This window comes from Gopherus evgoodei, chromosome 2 (assembly GCF_007399415.2).
Source record: "Gopherus evgoodei ecotype Sinaloan lineage chromosome 2, rGopEvg1_v1.p, whole genome shotgun sequence".
Classification (NCBI taxonomy): domain Eukaryota; kingdom Metazoa; phylum Chordata; order Testudines; family Testudinidae; genus Gopherus; species Gopherus evgoodei.
The window spans coordinates 148,748,120-148,769,066 of record NC_044323.1 but is presented as its reverse complement, the minus strand read 5'-3'; the positions used below and the strand labels follow the sequence as shown (position 1 = coordinate 148,769,066).

The window sequence follows — 20,947 nt, the reverse complement described above, 5'->3', positions numbered from 1 at the left end:
TGTCTCATAGCACCAAACCAACATTTGCCCTGATTCAATAATCTCCCCTAAAATGCCCATTCCTGTATGGACATAGGGACTCTGCACACACTCCACAAACGAGACAGGCATACTTTGCAGAATGCGCCAGTGCCCAGATCTCTCACCAACCAGTGACAAAAGGCCCCACGAACTAGCCAAAAAACCTGTCAATAAACCCCTCGGCTCCCCAAACAAAGGCACCAATGCCGTTACAGGGCCTGATCCAAAGCCCATCACAGTCAGTGGAAAGATTCCCATTGACTTTAGTGGGCTTTGGATCAAGCCCTTCGTGGCCACCATGCTGATAGACCTTGCCTACACTAGCAAGCTTTGAAGCCATCTCATCACCACAGCAGTAGCCATGATGGAAGCTGCAATGTGAGCACTACTTAGGCATGTTTCCACTATGTATTATATAAGTAAGGTTAAATGACCCTATAGTAAGTCACCAGTGTCCCCTCTATGCTACAACCAAGCCAGAAGCCTGGTCACACCAACAGTTGCTAGTGGAGTTGCACATCTGTGAGGAATTACAGCTACAATGTTTGCAGGTGCAGCCTTATGAAACCAGCAACTATCCTGGGCAATCAACCCTGCCCATAGTAGGTTTGTAACTACAGGTGCACACACTGTGTCTGTCAGCTCTGATCAATAGCCACTGGGCCCTCTGAAGAGCTAGAGACCACGATTCAGATTTTTCCTCGCAGGATTCTCAGCTACTGCAAAGATTCAGGAGAGAGATTTTTCCTCCATGTGCCAGGAGCTTTCCCTCTTCTCCCCCAACAAATTCTGTTGGTCAGATATTTGCTCTTTTGAAACACGCTCTCTCGCTCTCTTCAGATGGTTTTCCACTCTTCTGCTTTGATTTCAAGTTATTTATGGAATGGCTCAGCAGAGAGTCGACTTTACTGATATTAAACTAGTTAAAATGTCACCGCCAGCTTCCAGAAAAACTCCACCTGGTCGTCAGTGGGTTTCACTACTGCTGGGAAATTTAGGTCAAGGATAGCAGGACATGCTACTTTTAGGAAAAGTCCCCTGGGATCTTTATTGATCACACAGAGCTCACACATGCTTGGGCTTTAAAGGTCTCCTTTGAGACACTCCCACATAGTGAACTGCACTGGATTCAGTTTTAGCTCCCTTGAAGGATGAAGGACCAAGTAATTCCTGACAGGGTTTAAACCTACAATTCCAAGGAAATGTGGCCTTTCAAACCTGTAGACCCTTAAGCCACGCACAAGGTGACCTAGTCTGAATTTCCCCACCACTTGAATATGGCATTAAAAAGTCTGAATTCTGCTTGGTGATTTTCCACACTGAATTTCTCTATTTTGATGAGCATCGATATTTTAAGGACACTTATGTTTTATTAAAATCAGGTACACCTCTTCCTTCTGCCTCCAGCCCAGGATTTTTTGCTTGTTAAGAGAAACAACAGAAATTTCATAGGTTTGGGGGTGGAGGTTGGTTGTTTCAGGGCCTGATTTTTGAGGCCAGGCACCCAAATCCCTTAGTGACAGGCCATGGCAAGAGGACTGGAACTCCGGATGCTCTTAGCAACGAAGTGCGCAGTTTGGATGCCCGATTAAAGCATTTAGAAATTGCGCCCTGAGTGTGATTTCACAACAGCTGTGAAGGGCTCGTAACTGCAGAGCCAGCCTGAGCCATAGCTAGAGCTCTGGCACACAGGTGACTCGAGGGTAGAGGGAATCTTGTCTTAAAGACAAGTGTTTATTTCCTTTGAAAAACACTTCAGAACTTCACCATCACAGGAGAGGGCCTCTTTCCACCCATTGCAGCATACCAGGTGCCTGGGGGAAGAGAGGATTCAGGCATCAGAGGCCACAGGAAAGGTGCAGGAAAGCTCGCAGAGCGGGCTCCTGTACAACAAGGGGACACTGCTATGCTCAGCAGGGGAACTTGCTGCCTGAACAGGGCAAAGAGAGAATGCTGCTGCGGTCCCTTGACCTTTTGGGGTCAGGCTGGAGCCACCAAAATATACCATTGATTGTAACTGTAATGGTCCGGTATTTGTGAGTCATCGGCGAATCCGAAATACCAAAGGGCCTTCAGTGGGGAAATTAATGAATATTAGCTGAAACTGGTTTCTGTACTGTGCAATGCCAGAGCGAGCAGAATGGGCCATTCAACACAGGAATCTGGGCAGCCCACAGCCAGTCCCCTTTACAACAAGTTAACAGTAAAGAGCTGCGGTCAATCCCACTCCTAAATGAGTCAATGCAAAACTTGACTTCATTTCTCTCCCCTTCCCAGCAGCTTGGGACGGCCATTTGAACTTCACTACCATGCAAGAGTACCATGTGAAGTAGAACCCCCAACACTTCTGTTAAGAGCACAGGGAGAAATGGAGAAAGAGTCTTCTCCATATGGATCAATTTTCCCTTCTAGAGCAGCTGATATTGCAAGCGCTTGTGACAGTCAGTTCAGCTTCGGGCAGGCCAGGTTGTTCCTGAGCTGAAGCCCTCTAGACTCTCATAGAAACTCTATAGGACTGAAACCATCATGCCCTGGAAACAGTTAATTTCACGCAGATGCCTCCAGGAAAAGCAGCATTCGCTCTTGGGAGAGCTCACCACATTAACACGTTTCAGTTCAATTTTATTCTGCCTCTCGCTAGGGACACGGAGCTGGAAAGCAACGAGTGATTTTGTAGGTCACTGCCGTTCCTATCCACCTAGTTACTGAGAAGTTACAGCAGTGAACTTTACCTGCTCAGAGAGTGGCCTTACCGAGTACATCACAAGCATCGCCAGGAGAGGGGAAAAGGTCAGGCTGCTGGGGCTGTGCCTAAGGGAGCTGGGATATGACACAGCTCTGGCTGGCTGGACGACAGTAAGCACTACCTTGCCTTTCAGTGAAGAGTCTCCAAGCCCTTCCTAACAGTCAATGATTAAGGCTCACTTGTGGGGCAACTCCATGATCCCTGGTTTACAGATGGTGACAAAGAACAGAAGTTATGTGGCGTCCCTGACGTCACAGGAGATATGTCTGCCCTGCAAAAACAAAGGTGGGTTCTTAGCCTGCATTAGCTAATGTGGATTAAAATAGCAGAGAAGACACAGCAACTCAGGCCATGGCTACACTCACACTTTACAGCGCTGCAACTTTCGCGCTCAGGGGTGTGAAAAAAAACCCCCTGAGCGCTGCAAGATACAGCGCTGTAAAGCGTCAGTGTAATCAGGGCGGCAGCGCTGGGAGCGCGGCTCGCAGCGCTGCATGCTACACCCGTAAGGGATGTGGTTTACATGCAGCGCTGGGAGAGCTCTCTCCCAGCGCTGCCGCTCCGACTACACTCACACTTCAAAGCGCTGCCGGGGCAGCGCTTTGAAATTCCAAATGTAGCCAGACCCTCAGCTTTTAACTTCAGCTACTCAGGTTCAAGCCCAAGCAATTGGCAGTGTAGCATATGCAAAGTGAGTTAGTGGGAAAGCTGAGACAGAACTTAGGAGTCCCCCGTTCTAACCATTCGACAATATTGACTCCTACTGGTCTAGCTCTTTTCTAAATCTCTTCGATCCTTTCATTTGTTTCCCCTATAGCTCCGAGGGCTTTTCTAAAGCAAACAGATGTCTTGCTGCAGAACCCCCCAGCCCAGGGTTTTGGTTTGCTCTGGATCAGTGACCTGCGGGTGACATTCACATGTCACTGCATTACGAGTTCTCGGGCTGCAGCTGGAAAACCTTTCCCAAGCAATAAGGCACCGTGACTGCTCCCTTGGCTTCTGCTAGGAGTCTCACCGGGAGTCTGTTTTGCTGCTCTGATTCTGGGGTTTGGAAAGTTTCCAGCCACGTGCGAGCTACAAAAAGGGAGTGAGTGAGAATTGGGTCACACAGGTGCAGAGATTCGGCAGCTCCGAACTGACTGGTTTGCTCCATTCTTTGCCACGTGCCCCGCTAACATAGAAGAGCGCTGAGAGCTGTGGCTTCTTGTACTCCCTGCTGCCCACAAGGGAATAGCAGTTGGGTGGAGTCACCATGAGTTGAGCCAGTGCAGGAGCCCTGGTCACTGGTGGTTAGAGACCCTGGTCATCCTTTTTCTCAGGGCCTCTCCCCACTGCTGCCACCAACACTGTGGGAGCCAGGTATTTCTCCCTGCTGGGCCCATGCAGGCTGTCACCACCCCAGTCCCTCTCCTCGCCAAGCGCACATCTCTCTCAAGACGTAACAGGATTTAACTCACTACCCCTGGACTTGTGTCAGAGTGGGGCCAGAGCCATGGGCTGCCCAGGGTACAAAGGAGAGCTGTGCTGGGTTCTCTCAGACTGCCCGGGGAAGGAAAGTGTGGACCCCACCTCCCAACACTTTCAAATTGCAGGGAGCTGGGGCTTGATTTCTGAGCTTCACTAGGCTCCAGATCCCACAAGCTACTGTGGCAGAAGCTGACAGACCTTGACTGCCACCTGCTCCCTGAACTTCAATCACAGCCAGCAACCAGCTTCTGCTTCTTCTATCTCCTCCTTTTAAGCCTCTCATCTTTAAAGGGGTCTTTCCATCCTCCATAGATCCTGTAGGGTGGAGACCATCTGTTTAGCTGAGCCTGGTAGATGCTGCTCCATCCTTGCACCCGAGAGCAGTGGGATAGAGTGCAGCAGCCATGCAGCAAGCTTAGCCCTGAGTTCTGCCTGCTGGTAACTTTTCACACCTCCCCACTGTCTGTGTACCCATCCCTCCTGCACGTGTCTCACTTAAGCTCCCCTTCTACTCCCTTTCCCACTAGCCTCCTCTCCCAGAATGGTGCTCCCAGTATTAAGCACAGCCCCCAGCATGGAACTGACACAAGGCTGCTGGGCCAGAGGTGCCATGCTCTGTGCAAGAGCAGAACTGGTGCGAGCCTCTGGCTCTACTGCTGCTCGTAGCAGGTGGGAGATTCACTTGCTGCTACTCCTTCCACACTCACAAGACCCACCTGGTTTTGCTCAGGCACAGAGCAATTCCCCGTCTGAGCAAGAGCATTGTGAAACTGACCAGGACCCACTTGGACGCTGCCCCTCTGCAGGCACCAGTGAAGAAGTGCTGTGTGTGGAGGTGAGAGTGGGAGGGGGAACTAGGTGTTCCTAGCTTCTGTTTGCCAGAAGCTGGGAATGAGCGACAGGGGATGCATCACTTGATCTGTTCATTCACTCTGGGACACCTGGCATTGGCCACAATCAGAAGACAGGACACTGGGCTAGATAGACCTTTGGTCTGACCCAGTCTGGCCGTTCTTGTATAACTATCCGGAGAGAGAATACATAAGAGGGAAGATGAGACATCCATCATCCTGAACCATATTTAGACTGCCAATGATATTCGCTTCACTCATCCTCCGGCCATTGCTGGATCTCTATGGTTTTCCAAACAGCTGTGTGGTTCTGGAAATTAACTAATTCCCAGAAAACACTGGGAAGCAGCTTCTTCTCAAGAGCTGCTAGCCCACCGCACAGCGATGAAGCACTAGGTCAGTATTAAAGTTCAGCCTCCTGGAGAAAAGCACTTGGAGAAGAACTGAGAGCCAGAGTCAAGAAGCATAAATAGAACTCAAAGGCCAGACTGCACTGCGGCACATGTGGGAAGCCGGGCACTATTTTGAATGCTATGTGGCAAATGTATGCAGAGCCAAATCCAAGAAGGGGGCTGGGTGAGAAGGGAGATGCTCAAAATTAGGAGCTGAGCTCAAGCAACATGAATGATGAAGAGAATGGCTTCTCGGAGCAGATGGGAATTGCTTGCGAAGAAGGGGGAGGGTGGAATTCACCACCCTGTGCAAGCCACATGGCTGCAAACTAAGTGTTCTTTCCCCTGCTATGATCCTACAGGAGCTGGAGACACCTCATCATGGGTGGGGTAGTGTCCATATGCCTGACAAAGCCCACCAGGGATCAGCAGGCCCATGCTGGGGAGATGGACATGCCCTCTGTCACCTGCACTGACTAAGCCTAAGATGGTGCTGGTTCTGTCCCTTAATGGCGCGGCCTTGCCCACTGCTGCATGGGAGCACAGTGAAGTGAGGACGTGGGGCACAAGGGAGTCTGATCCTGATTAATGAGAGGTGGCTGCAGCCAGGCTACCCCATCTCATTGCTGCAAGGAGTGCCAAGGGGGAGTGCAGAGTTAAGCGCTTTATTTGCGTGAGAGCGATCAAAGCCCACGTTCCCTCAGATGTGGTCATTCCACGCTCAACCAAAAGGGAGCAGGTGGGAGTACCAAGTGGCTTGAGATTTAGGAGAGCGTAACTGATGGGAGATGTGCTCATGAGATACCCGTGGACTGGAATGGTGGGTAGACACAGGCAGAAGTGCTAGGGAAACTTCTGCAATGGGGCTGGGAATGGCCTGTATACGTGGGTGGGTAAGAGTTGCACTGAACAGGCCTTCACCATAACAGAGCCCACGTCCAGACTAACCCACGGCATCGGCGGGTTAAAATCGATTGCTCGGGGATTGATATATCGCGTCTAGTCTGGACGCGATGTATCGATCCCCGAGCGCGCTTACATCGATTCCGGAACTCCATCGACCCGAACGGAGTTCCGGAATCGACACGGAGAGCCGCGGACATCGATGCCGCGCCGTCTGGACGGGTGAGTACCTCGATTTTAGAAATTCGACTTCAGCTACGTTATTCAAATAGCTGAAGTTGCGTATCTAAAATCGATTTTAATACCCTAGTCTGGACGTGGCCTTAGTCTCTCAAAGTACTTTTCTGGCCCCATTCCCACAGTATCTGAACCTCACCATCTTTAACGTACATACTCACACACACAAACACACTCCTGTGGGGAAGAGCCCAGCTATTACCTCCACTGGAACTGAGGCCCAGAGAGACGAAGTGACTTGCCCAAGCCTCTTGTCCACACAGTCCCTGGGAAGCGCCTATTCGGCACTATTCAGAGAGCAGAACCAAACCTGTTGCAGCCACGTAAAAGCCACGACCATACTGAGGCAGTTTACAAGAGGTACCGGGATGCAAGCCCAGGAACCCAGGGACTCATCCAGCAGGGATGCTAAATGCCCTACATTTACACGGCACTAAGGTTTGGGGAACTAACATGTTTGATTTTTTCTTTATTTTTCCCCCTGAGAGAAAAATATTTTTGTTTTATCTCATTTTTGCATTCAGCTAGCTGCTGGGGACGCGCATTATTCATAAGCTCCTACTAACCAGGCTGGTGACGTTGAATTTTGCCGGGGGGTGGGGGGTGGGAGGGGCATGGCTGTGCAGAAGGAACTCACTCTTTAAATTATTAATAGCTATTATCTGAGTGCACGTTTCAGCCCTCGACATTCTTTCAGGTGACTGCAGCGCCACCCAGAGGCAGACAGCACTAGCTACAGTCAGCTTAACAAAACAGCCCTATTCAGATTCTGCAGGCCAGGAATCTCTCAGTTCTGAGCAGCCCCTTTGAGCAGCGGGCACCTCTGCAGGACTTTGGGCCTGAGAGCCCTTATCCAGAGAATCTGCCGCTCCTCACCTGGTTCTACTGATCCCTGCAATGACACAGCCATGCACGCATTTGAGAGGAGGTAGGGAGAGGGTTGTCACGCAGGGGGTTTCAATGGGTTCGGGGCTGGATATTGAAAGAGGAGGAGATCCAGTCTAGCTGGCAGAGGGGCTGCAGAGACACTGCTCCTTAGTGACTGCCTGAAGTAGCCCTTCTCACTCAGCAATGTCAGCAGCAAAGTTGTTCAGCAGAGCCTGGCTTTCCAGAGTGAGAGCAGGCTGAAGAATGGCAGCCCAGCCTCTTGTACTCTTCCTTACAGACAGCTGAATATTCCTCTCTCAACAAGTGTGGCCGATTGATGCCCATTACAGGGACCACGCACAGGATGAGGTACTCATGACAAGGCCATCTTGTTCTTGGATCTCCCCGTCACACACCACAGGGGACTGGAAGTTCCAGGCTGCTAAAAGAATTTCCAACGCAGATACTGCAACGCCATGTCTGCCAACACTCCCCATCCCTGAAAGAGTGGCTTTTCCTGAAATTGCCCCAAGTGTCACTCCTCTGAAGGGGCAGGCTGTACTGAAAGAAGTTGTCTCTCTTCCTGCTTTTTTCGCTTTGAGCCATTCTTTAACAAACAGGACAATACCCACCGCAGTTAGCCTCAGAAAATACAACGCTGGAGAAGCCCTACACAATCAGTTCCCTTCCAAGCTTAACCACACTCAGTCACTGTAGTAACACTAGCCACGCAGACCTCACACCAGCCAGGAGATGTAGACAAATTCATTGGCTCCTGCTGTAGAGTTCCCTGAAGATCCTGAAGGCTCAGCCCAGGTCATAGATTCATAGATTCTAGGACTGGAAGGGACCTCGAGAGGTCATCGAGTCCAGTCTCCTGCCCTCATGGCAGGACCAAATACTGTCTAGACCATCCCTGATAGACATTTATCTAACCTACTCTTAAGTATCTCCAGAGATGGAGATTCCACAACCTCCCTAGGCAGTTTACTCCAGTGTTTAACCACCCTGACAGTTAGGAACTTTTTCCTAATGTCCAACCTAAACCTCCTTTGCTGCGGTTTAAGCCCATTGCTTCTTGTTCTAACCTTAGAGGCTAAGATGAACAAGTTTTCTCCCTCCTCTTTATGACACCCTTTTAGATACCTGAAAACTGCTTCATGTCCCCTCTGTCTTCTCTTTTCCAAACTAAACAAACCCAATTCTTTCAAGTATCAGAGGGGTAGCCATGATAGGGACCCATGGGAAAGAGACTCTGGAAAAATTCCACCACGATTTCAACAGCTTCCACCCCACCATCAACCTCAGCCTGGACCAATCTACACGGGAGGTCCACTTCCTGGACACCACGGTGCAAATAAGTGATGGTCACATTAACACCACCCTATACCGAAAACCTACTGACCACTATGCCTACCTTCATGCCTCCAGGTTCCATCCTGGGAACATCACACGATCCATTGTCTACAGCCAAGCACTGAGGTACAATCGCATCTGCTCTAACCCCTCAGACAGAGACCAACACCTACAAAATCTCCACCAAGCATTCTCAAAACTACAATACGTGCACAAGGAAATAAGGAAACAGATCAACAGAGCCAGACGTGTACCCAGAAGCCTCCTACTGCAAGACAAACCCAAGAAAGAAACCAATAGGACTCCACTGGCCATCACATACAGTCCCCAGCTAAAACCCCTCCAATGCATCATCAGGGATCTACAACCCATCCTGGACAACGATCCCACACTTTCAGAGGCCTTGGGTGGCAGGCCAGTCCTCGCCCACAGGCAACCTGCCAACCTGAAACATATTCTCACCAGTAACTGCACATCGCACCATAGTAACTCTAGCTCAGGAACCAACCCATGCAACAAACCTCGATGCCAACTCTGCCCACATATCTACACCAGCGACACCATCACAGAATCTAACCAGATCAGCCATACCATCACCGGTTCATTCACCTGCACGTCCACCAATGTAATATACGCCATCATATGCCAGCAATGCCCCTCTGCTATGTACATCGGCCAAACTGGACAGTCGCTACGGAAAAGGATAAACGGACACAAATTGGATATTAGGAATGGCAATTTACAAAAACCTGTAGGAGAACACTTCAACCTCCCTGGCTACACTATAGCAGACCTTAAGGTGGCCATGCTGCAGCAAAAAAACTTCAGGACCAGAGTTCAAAGAGAAACTGCCGAGCTTCAGTTCATCTGCAAATCTGACACCACCAGCTCAGGATTAAACAAAGACTGTGAATGGCTTGCCAACTACAAAACCAGTTTCTCCTCCCTTGGTTTTCACACCTCAACTGCTAGAATAGGGCCTCATCCTCCCTGATTGACCTAACCTCATTATCTCTAGCTTGCTAGCATATATATACCTGCCCCTGGAAATTTCCACTACATGCATCTGACGAAGTGGGTATTCACCCACGAAAGCTCATGCTCCAAAACGTCTGTTAGTCTATAAGGTGCCACAGGATTCTTTGCCAATTCTTTCAGTCTTCCTTCATAGTAGTGGCATTGAAACTACAGCACCCACTAGACAGCCCAGCCCGTTTGCTGGATACTTAGTTCAACCACACTGTTTAAACACCTGACTGTCCCATATGGGATGGAAGCTCCAGGGCCAGCCCTTGAACACAAATTTATCAGGCGGTCAAAAGGAGAGACATAGCTGATCTTCAACATCATGAGGTTGCACAGAGAGAGTTTGTCCCTGAGCTCCCACACCATCGGACTTGAGACACTCAAGCCAACAACTTCAATTGCTCTTGGAAACCAGTGCTGCTCATAGAACCCAGCTGTAGCATGCTCATTCCAAGCCTCTCAGCTAAATAGGTGTGGGCCTGCTCTTTTTGTCTCTACAACAGACACTGTACCCGTCAGCTCACACACTTCCACAACAAGATGCATCCTATGCCCACTGCGTCAATCTCCTTCCCTTAGCATCACTTCTAATTCGTCTTGTTTATTTTCCCCAGTCCAGACATTTGTTCATAGGACTTTTTTTTTTATGGGGCCTTAAGCGCCCACCCTTAAATACTCATTACTCCCAGCAACTACTGTCCTTCTAGCCAGAGGACAACTTAGAAAGTCAAACCTTAGTCCTACAGACTATTAACACAATCAATCTGAAATTAAACCTGAGTGCTAGTAGCTTGCATTCAGGTCTTTTTAGCACATAGAGATTTAATTTTTCAAATGTATTTTTAGAAAAAGTCGGTTTTAGCCATGCTAGCCAGAGCAGCGGCTGCATGGCAGGCTCAAGGGATCTGCCACTTTTAATATGTTTTTTTGTAAATTTCATGCTAGTGAAAGGTGCCAGACTGACAGCCTGGGAGAATGAAGGTTTTATGCACAGGATAACTATAACTCTGGTAGCAGAACATCATTCTTTTCTTCCGTTCTCTTTCTACTTCCCTGAAGCTCGTGTTCCTTTCTAATCTTCCTATCCTTACTGCATTTGGTCCCACATGGAAATAACCCAGCAGCCCCCAGGGTGCACTCCTGCTTCACATCCTCTGTCCTAGCAACCAGGAGCAGAAGGCCACCTGGTTCTTTTATATGGATCAAAGATGTCTTGAGTCAGACTCCTCACTAGAATCAAGTTGATCAGCCTCTCTCTTTCCAATGGCCTTTCCTCACTGGCCTCATTCATTACCGACATACATCATGTTTACCCAGGAAACCTAGAGGTGGAAGGCTCACTGTTGTCACCAATCCGCTCAGTCACTTGGTTCCAGCTCCCAGGGATCACTCTGTCCCATTCTTCCACTTGCTGCTGCACAAACTCAACATGCCAGCTACTTAGACTGTGCTGACAAAAACACACTCTTCCAGCTGCCCCATTCTGAAGCACCAAAAGGCTCTGGAGACCTATCTGTAGCGCTCCTAAAAGGAAAGCCACTCCAGACACTCATCAACACAACCAGCCCTTTCAGCTTGTTCCCTCGTTACATGCATGCCAGCCCTGCTGCAAAACCGTGGCATGCTGGAAGGGGATAAAATCAACACAGTCCACTGTGCTGGAGAAGCTTCCTCTCCGCTGCAGCCAGCGCATGTACAGAAGCTTTTCAACCTGCAATAAGCAGGGGTGAGGGGAATAGGAGGGAGCTAGAGAGACTTTACTTCAATGCAAGGCCTTTTGCTTTTCATGCCTTTCCTCTACCAAAGAGATAGCGTTTGAAGACAATGATTCAAGGACTTCCCATAATCCTTTGCCTGCAATATTCTGATCTGCTGTTGAGGGGATGGTCCTGCCAAACACACTGTTGCTTGGGTAGAAATAGGAAGAAAAAGCACAGTCAAGGGGGAGGAACCATCTTTCTCCATCTCTGAGAGTCAAGGTAATGTCCCAACACCCTTGGCCTACCTTTGGGTGGTAGCTCTGCTCTTGATGGATGCCAGGGTATTGAAAAGGAGCCCAGCCTGCTAAGCCCTGAACTCTTAGCACCCCCAGACTCATAGGAATGAAATGGTCCGTGTGCTCTGGGTTGGGGAGGCAGGGCACAAGGCCATGATATGAGGAGCTGGACATTTGCCTTCCACCCCCAATAACAACATTTTAATAGATACAATATAAAGTAACTGGAGGAGCAGCGAAGGCTATACATTCCGGATCCACAACCCATACAGCAGCTCTCTCAAACCACAGGAAAGGTACATTAAAGATCTCACACACACACCACACTATAAGAGCCAAAAACCACAGAGTTATGGTAATCCTTTTCTTCCGTTCTTCTTTCTTCTGGCATTGTCTCCTCAGACAGAAACATGGAACATTCCCATCCCTGAGGATTAGATGGAAGTATTCAGCCCAGAGAGACTCATGTGTGGCCTTTAATACTTCATCAGCCTGGTGTCTTATTAATGTTTCTTTGCTGTTTACCATTAATTTAGTGCTGCTGAAAGCTACTGAATGGATATCGGAGACTGACAGCCCCTGTCACAGGGACAGCCCAGGCAAGAGAAGTGCAAACTGCCCCCTTCTAACCAGCCTGACATCACCGTGGCCCATTCAATCCTTGGCATCTCTTAGGGGGATGTCAGTAAAGGGGACCACCCAGGCCCCGTTACGAAGTGGACACCTGTCCATTAATTATCACACTGAATTTCATTTCACAAAGACAGTTAAAGAGCCACCAGCTGGTAACGATTTTCATTCGTTAATCTGCTCTAGATCTGAATGGCTGATCTAGAGGCAAAATGCTTTGTATGCCATCATCTGTCCCCATACCATCCAATCCCTCTCCACCATCCTCACATCCCATGGTCTTTGTGGTTTGTATGGGATGGGCAGGGCAGGGCAGCCAGCTACCCAAAGAACTTGCCCTGATCTATTCCCAGCAGTAGCTGTGCTTCTAGATCACTCAACATTCTAGAACAGCTCCTCCAGAGTGACAAGTGGGTATTACCTGGAGCAGAGTCCAGCTGAAATAGACACAGCTCCTTCCCACATCATCACTCTAGGAAAGGGGAGACATTTTGACTTAGCCTTGCAAAAGGTCATTTGCCATTGTTTTAGGAGATCCCAGGCCAGCAGAATGCTCCTCACTCACACAGGTGTAACAGACGTCTGCACAGAGGCTTTAAAAACTGGCCAGTTCAAAAATGAAGAGATTCCAGCTTCGCTCTGGAATGTACGTGCTGGCCTTGGCCTGAGCCAGGTCGATCTTCCACAGGGGAGTGAGAAACCCCAAGAAACAAAAGAAAACAACTTGACCTTCTGGTCCCATTGACACTGCAGCTCATATGAAGGAGTGAAACAATCAGCTTTATATATGGCTTGATTACTCAGCTGGTGTGCACCCAGGCCTGCAGCCTAGGCTGGGACAAGGTCATTTGTTTTGCTGTGCAGTTGGACCCTAACTGCGCTGGTATAACCAGTTTGGCTGGTCCTCCCTGCTCCCAGTTCTCTGTGCGGTAACCTCCCAGAGTGCACTGCCCCACGTGTGTCTGCTCTCAGTGCATGGCCAGAGTGCTCAAAGAGGACTGAGGGAGTTTGAAAGCGATGGGAGTTGAGTACCTAACTTCCCAAGGTATTATGGGACAGCTGCCCAGATTTTCCCTGAATGCACTGATCACAGTCAAGTAGAAGAGTCCGTGGAGATGCACAGGTAGCACCACATCCCATACTGGGCGAAAAGATGCTTTGTGGCCTTGTCTCGACTGTGTGTGACCTGACCGTGGGGGAGGAAGGCCTAGCGACCTGGCTGAGCAAACAATTGTACTGCAGTGTTGTGAAGAGGGAGACGCTAACAGACCACCTCCTCTGCTTAGAGGGGAGAAGAGAGCAGACAGACTGAAGTGCCCAAAAAGGAGCAAAGGAAACCAAATCTGAAGGCTTTGCCATGCTTCTGTGAACCCATGTCACTTCCTCTGACTGATGGGCCTGACAAGGCTGGGGCTGCCCTGTGTCCACACAACACAATTATCTCTGTTGGGAAGAATCTAAACACCACCCTGGGGAAGTGCAGCCTTCCCACGACCCCATCACCTTGCGAGCTAGGACTGAGAACTAGACTCTATTCAGAATGAGATGCTTAGGCTAGCAATGGACACAAGGGAAGTACCATAACAAGAAACCCTTACTTGGGCAATGCTGATGGCTGGGACTCCACTGGGGCAGCTGCTCCTGGTGGCTCTGCGGCCGCAGAGCTCTCTGCCGCTTCAGCTGTCTCCTCTGCTGCAGTGGGCTCATGAGGCCTGGCGGCAGCACCATCGTCTGAGCCAGGGACTAGCTCTGATGCCGAGTGGATCTCAACTTCCTGAGCTACAGCAGGCACTTTTGTCCTCTCTGCTGCTGCTTCCTCCTCCCTTTTCCTCATCTTCTCCACAAGCTCCCGCTGCCTCTTCTCATCATCCTGACGGGCCAAGTGTTCAAAGCTCTTGAATGCCTGAAAGAGATAAAGCCAATCAAGCAAATAAGCAGGCAGCCAAGCCATCAATCCACAGCTAATATGCATGTATCTCAGAAGCAGATGTGGTGCAGGGTTTGCACCTTGACACTAGAAGCACTGATATAGTTCAGTATAGCACTGTTTCCAATAGGACACTGGTGACAGAAAGCAGGCCTGCCTGGAGCAGTGAGCTAACAGATTCTTTCGGCGACACAGGAATAAGCAAATATATTCTTCCATTTTCTGTGGACTGTGGGGTCATTGCTCTGAGGCAGCTCACCATGGCTGCAGCTACCCTGAGACACATACCCCGTGCTCTCTCTCACGCAAACAACATTACATTGGTTCTCTCTCTTTTTTAATCTAAAACAGAAATGAGTTGGGTTTGCTTTGAGTGTGTGGAAAACAGAATGGGAGGCCACTGGGGGAGGATGGGAGATCAGAAGAGAGGCCAAAGGAGGGGTGAATAGAGAAATCAGCAGCTTCCAACCTGCACCACGCCTGCGTCTTCAGGTGCAATCTCACCATTCCCCAACCCACTTGGTCTTGGCTACTTCTCCAATTGTACCACTTCACCCCTATCCTAACTCCACACTGGTTCCTCCCCAGTTCACATGCTCACTGGGCTTTTGTTCTTAAATCCATACCTGCTAGTACTGCTGCCCGGTCAGGCTAGCAGAAAGCTGATGGAAAGTAACACAGCAACAGTTCTAGAGAAGTCAGCAGTTCTGGGAATAGACTGGACAGAGAAGCCAGGCTACAGGCAGACTCAGCCTGAAGGGCAGAGCTCTCTCTAAAGGAGTGACATTGCCACCAGCAGCAGCTCCTCTGGAAAAGCATTAGGGCAAAGAGCATGTTAGTGCAGCCACAGCCTGAAACCAGGCACTGCCGCTCCAAAATAATCCCAGTGAGTGACTCACATGTGCTATTCATAGAGACCCACCCGGCCAGCTGCATTTCAATCATGAAACACAAACCAGCCCAAGGCAGAGCATTCAGAGACAAGGCTCAGACCGTGCCCTTTAAATCAGGACAGGACCCAAAATCCTGAGCTGAAAAGGGAGGGTGACCGCTGAACTGGTCTGCAGCACAGTACCACTGGGAGCAGTGTCTCGGCTCTGAATGCCCATGGCTAGTGGAAAGAAACAGCATGTCCTGGAAGTGACAGAAGCCGGAGTCCAGAATGGCCTCTCTCTGGGGAAATTAAGATTTAGGCTACTGTGCAGTGGTTTGTTCTCACACAGTCATTAGACCTGAGCTACTCCTCAGGGGGAAACATGACACAGTTTCTCATTTAGAAGATACACATTCTCTCCTCAACAGGCTGTAACACTTACTACTCTGTCACCTCATCTGCTGCTCCACCTGCACAGCAATTTACCTACCTAATTCCTACTACAGGCTGCAGAGCTCTCCAGTCACCCTCACCTTTGGGCACTCACAGGCTACAAGTCCAGGGACTAGATTCTGTACTTGCCTTGGGTTGCACAGGACAAGCAGGGAGAGGGCAAAGGGGGCTTTATATCTCCTTTGCACACACAGGATTCTGGGCTGCCCCTGCAGACAGCACAGCCCCCAGCATGAGTTAAGACATCCCCAGGGTCTGCTCTAACTTACAGAAGTTGGCTACAGTTGTTGATTGGCTTCTCTGAAGCTCTGAATTCTTGGAATAACTCCCCTTACCATCTCTGGCTACTCGCCAGCAGTCTCTTATGGCAGGGGCTGCACATGGGGGTCACAGAAGGCTGTCTATGCTAGCCCTGTACTGAAGATATTCCCCAGGGGGCTGTTTTGCCCTCTTTCTGCCATCAAAGCAGCGGGGACAGGATCTGAACCCCATAATACAATGTTAAGTTGCAATGCATGATGTTAAGACCCAAGGTCTCTGCAGATCTCAGTGCTCTATCAAAAGCAACAGCAGCTGCACTCTGCTCCATTTTCTGGAAAACAGGCATGCTGCTCTCAAGCTGCTGTGGTGAGAGAGGCAGCGGCCTTAGGAGGACAGAGAGGGAGTTGCTCTGAGTGGCTACTGCAGCTGGGCAGGGAAGCACAGAACTACAGTGACACAGCTTCCTTGTGCCCTCCACCATCACCAACCCTAGTATAAGCCCACTGCCTATGAGGTTGCCTCCTGCCCCTTGGCTCCTCCTCCTCAGTACGGCCCTGTTTATTGAAACATGATCTGCAGAGGAAACAATGGGCATGGGTTTTGTTTGCGTCTTAATGCTGCCTAAAGCCCTGAAAAGCCAACTGTTTACTCAAAGAGAGGTTTACCTGGTTTTTTAACTGTCTTTTTGAACATTAGAAATATCAGACATTGCCTTCCCTGGTTTTCCTGGAGAACTGCTTGGAGAACTAATGAGATTACGACATCACAAGAGACCCGTAACCTGAGCAATTGAGAGGGAAAGGGATTGTTAGGCAGACTGTTTAAAACTCGTTAGTTTGCCTCTGTTTTTGTTCATACCAATTTAAGGTAGACTCCTGCGAAACACTTGGAGTGAACGCTCTCCCTGAAAAATACAACCTGACCATTCCACTGGGGGATGAGAAAACTCCCACACCAGTTCTCTGGTCCTCCAGCAAAAGGCAAGGAAGGCAAGGCTTCAACGTTAAAAACAAGAAGGAACAAAATAACTTCCAGGTCTCCTTTGCCTGTCATGACTCAGGAATAAGACACAAATCCATTTTTGCTCCTCTCTGCAGGTCACTTCTATGCTGCTTTGCCTGCAGCTCTGGAGTACCAGCTCCAAGCAGAGAGAGCTTTCTCTAAAGCAAGGTGATTCAAACTTTCCACAGCGTCACTGACTTGGCCACTGTGCAGGCTGAGTATTTTAGATTAGTGTCTGTGCATTTATGCCTTCACATAAACACCATACTAAATGGAGCGGTGTTTATTTCAAATGTGCACTTCCAGATAAGGCATGCTTGTCCTGCACTTCACTGGAACACTATACTCAGCACTAAATTGTTAACTGAAAATTAATGCACATGTGTAGCAGGCAATTTCCAGTTCCTTAAAACGTTATTATGATAAGAAATACTTAATATCTGACACTTCTCTAGGGGCTTTTATGAGTCCCAGAATCCTTTGCAAACATGCACTGAGCCATACAACACGCCTGCAAGGTAAATAATTAAGATTGTATTTTAACCAGGGGAGGGAATCCACTTGCTCAAGGCCACAAAGCAAGTCAGTGACAGAGCCAAGAATACAGTTCCAAATCTCTTGAACCATAGCCCTCGGCTCCAACCACTAGGAAACACTCCTTTCAATCTTACTTCGAGTGAAATAGCCTTGGGTGAGGGAACTTTTACAGATTATTGATTTCTAAGGCATCAAGCACAGCTCTGTAATGCTGCATGAACAACAAACCTTTCAAACCAACTGGTAAATATTGACTCCTGATTGATTATGTATGCCCCCAAATTGACATTTAAAATGTAAGCTGCTAGTTTTTTTGAGTATAAAACAAACTAGACTGTAAAAAAAACAACCAGGTCTTCCCCTATCTCCCTTACTCGGATCACCCATTGAGCCATTTTTGTTTTAAGCATTCCAAAGAAAGCCTGCTCTCAATGTGCCCATCAGCGTAGGACTCCAGAGTCAAAAGGCTAAGGTCAAGCAAGGTGCATTTCAACACAAAATGAGAAGGCTGTGAAGCTCTGTGTGAAAAGCAAGGCTTAGAAATAGAAAGCAAACACTGAAACCTAGAGGAAAGGTCTTCGACCCCACCCTCTCAGCCGAGCTATAGTCAGATCCACACACTTTTCCCTCCAAAGGGGTCTCTCAAATTCCCCCCCTTCTCTGTCAATATCACTCTGACTTCTCCTCTTGCCTTGGCTACTGCAATCACTCCCTGTCAGGCATTTTTAACACCAACTGTATCCCCTCCAGTGTGTGCAAAATGTTGCTGTCAATATCCTCTCTCATGCCCTTTCCTCTGAGGAGTTCACCCACCAGGCGTCATTCCAATGGCTCCCCACTGTACTGTGCATCACATTCCAACTTCTTATCCTCTTCCATCACGCTGCCCTTGCCCACATCTCTGAAGTGATCCTTCATGTGCCCTCCTCTCCAATAGCAGCACCAACCATCATCCTCCCTTCGTCTCTTCTCTCCTCTCCAAACCTATTTGCCCACACACCTCTCATTCCAATTCCTCCCAAAACCTCATGGTGTGGAACCTCTAAGACATGACAGGAGAAGAACGTAACCTGCAACTAACAAAGGAATTAAATAATCACTGTACTGATCAACCTCACCATCATCCTTCCCTTTTCCCTTCACTCACCATCCCCTTTGGGTGTTTATAGTGCTCACTTGTGTCATGGCACACAGACTGTATGCTCCCCAGGGCAAGGCCCGGCTCTTTATTTGGTTGTGGAGTGGCAAACATTTCTAGAAGCTCGAGAAATAAAAACAAATAGTAACTCCACCTTTTGCTAGGGAGTCACTGGTCATGTGCAAACTGCTCATGTAATATAGCTAGCCCCACTCAAAGCCTAGTGTAAGAATGCCACTAACCACCATCACATGCATCTGACTGAAGTGGCTATTCACCCACGAAAGCTCACGCTGCAAAACGTCTGTTAGTCTATAAGGTGACACGGGACTCTTTGCTGCTTTTACTAACCACCACTATACATAGTGAGAACATCTGATGAAGGGCTGGTCCAGCCCTCAAGGTGGCAGTGTCATGAACAACAACTGTTATACTCTGAGGGAAACCAATGCTGGCCCACTCAGACTCTGGTGTGAGAGAGTCATTAATGTAATGCTGTCCCCATCCTTTCAGTTCTCCTGGTTCATTCTGGACTAACAGGGCAGAACTACACCGGTGAAGTCGCCATGGGGAAGCTGGAAGTTCTGGCGGCTGGGACAGAGATGGTTGGGGCTTGGAGCACTTGCAAAGGGGCGGGAGGCCCTTTAGGACTGTGGTACAAGCACTTTGGCTGGATCTTTGTGCCAAATTGATCAGTGAAATGGTTAACTTTCGCACCTAGAGTGCCATCTGTCGGTTTCAGCGTTCACCCCCCAATTGACAGGCGTGGCCCACTTCACACCTGCCCAAGCCATTGTCTCAGGCTGCCTGCAGACTCAGCCGTCAGTGACCCCCTGGCCGAACTGCTCCTCTTACAGCCAGGAGGCTAGAAACTCCGCCTGGCTGCAGGGAAGCCGGGACCATGGCTGCCCCGCGAGAGCCCCTGGCGAGGCCCCGGGTTACCTTGAGGGCGATGCTCTGCGCCACCCCGGGCGGGAAGCCCAGCCGGTCTTCCGGCCGCAGCAGCAGGCGGTAGAAATCCGTCTTGCGGTACAGGAAGCCGAAGAGGACGCCGAGGAACTCCTGGACGTTGCCCACGTGCTGCAGGATGCCCAGCAGCGCCTGGTCGTACATGTCGGTCATGGCCGGAGCCAGGTCCAGGGCGGGGCCCCGCAGGGCTCGGGAGCAGCGAGGGGACCCCGCGGGGGGAGGGGCTGGAACCCGGAAGCGCGAGGACGAGCTTGGCCCCGCCGAGTCTCTGGGGCGCGGCAGGGAAGGGAGGGGAGGGGGGCTCCTCAGGGCCAGACTCCTCCGCTACCAGGGCAACCCAGCTTCCTCCTGCCAGGCACTTCCGGTCCCGCCTGGACAGGTCCCGGCGGTGACTTCCGCTCGTTCCTTTCGCTAAACGCTCCGGCCGGTAACCGATGCCGTTGCCATAGGGACACACCCACAGATCATAGAGTTGAGACGATGCGCTAGAGCGTCGCAGCAGCGCGTGACTGATTTGGACGCCATCTTAATAGTAGCAGAGCAGGGGCAGGGTTCCAGGGGTGGGGGCGGGGCATTGTGAGGGAATAGCCTGGGGGCGGGGCATAATGGGAGGGGTGGCCTGGGGGGTTGCGGGTGGGGGTAGCCCAGAGATTGCAAACTGGGGGTAAGGTCCCCTCAGGGGGGTATGAGGTTATTACATGGGGGGGGGTCGCAACTGGTCACCCCACGCCCTGCTTTGCTTCCAGTATTTACAATGGTGTTAAATATATAAAGTGTGTTTAATTTATAAGGAGGGGGGTCGCACTCAGAGGGTTGCCATGTGAAAGGGGTCACCAGGGCAGAAGTTTGAGAACCATTGGGCTAGATGGACAGAGCTGGGGGCTGCTGTCAGAATGAGGCTGGTCTAGGCAATTGGGGACGGGGGTAGGAAGGGGGCTGGACTGGAGGTTGGGGGAAAGGGCATTGGGTGAGGCTGGTTTGGGGGCATTAGGGGAGGGTGTTGGGATGGGGCTGACCTGGGGGAGCAGGGCTGGCCTGGCCCCCAATTCTCCCCAGCTGCACCTGCCTCCCAGCTTCACTCTCATTCTGTAGGTGTCATTTCTCACCCCATCCCAGACTAGTCTGCCACCAGGCTTCTCCCCAGTCCGGTGCAGCCTGTGCCTGAGTCTGCAGAGAGCCTGAAACAGGAGCTCTGATGCGCATCTCCTGCCACATCACTGTCCGTGGATGTGTTGACTCTGGAACGAAGTCTATAGAAATGAGAACACAGAACGGCTTTGTTGCTGGGAAATGC

General features: G+C 50.0%; 1 protein-coding gene across 2 annotated transcripts in view; it reads right to left on the bottom strand.

Annotated features, from left to right (window-relative positions):
* The window catches only part of NUDCD3 (NudC domain containing 3), a 65,616-nt gene extending 45,585 nt beyond the window's left edge, over nt 1-20,031 (bottom strand). Inside the window, exons 1-3 of one of the 2 annotated variants that reach the window (XM_030551846.1) lie at nt 19,627-20,031; nt 14,091-14,395; nt 2,947-3,038 (exon numbers count right to left, since the gene is read on the bottom strand). In XM_030551846.1, the coding sequence (XP_030407706.1) occupies nt 2,947-3,038; nt 14,091-14,395; nt 19,627-19,806 (577 nt within the window). In that variant the 5' untranslated portion in view covers nt 19,807-20,031. The remainder of the gene's footprint in view (nt 1-2,946; nt 3,039-14,090; nt 14,396-19,626) is intronic. The other variant, XM_030551847.1, reaches the window with a different exon arrangement.
* Nucleotides 20,032-20,947: the final 916 nt, after the last annotated feature.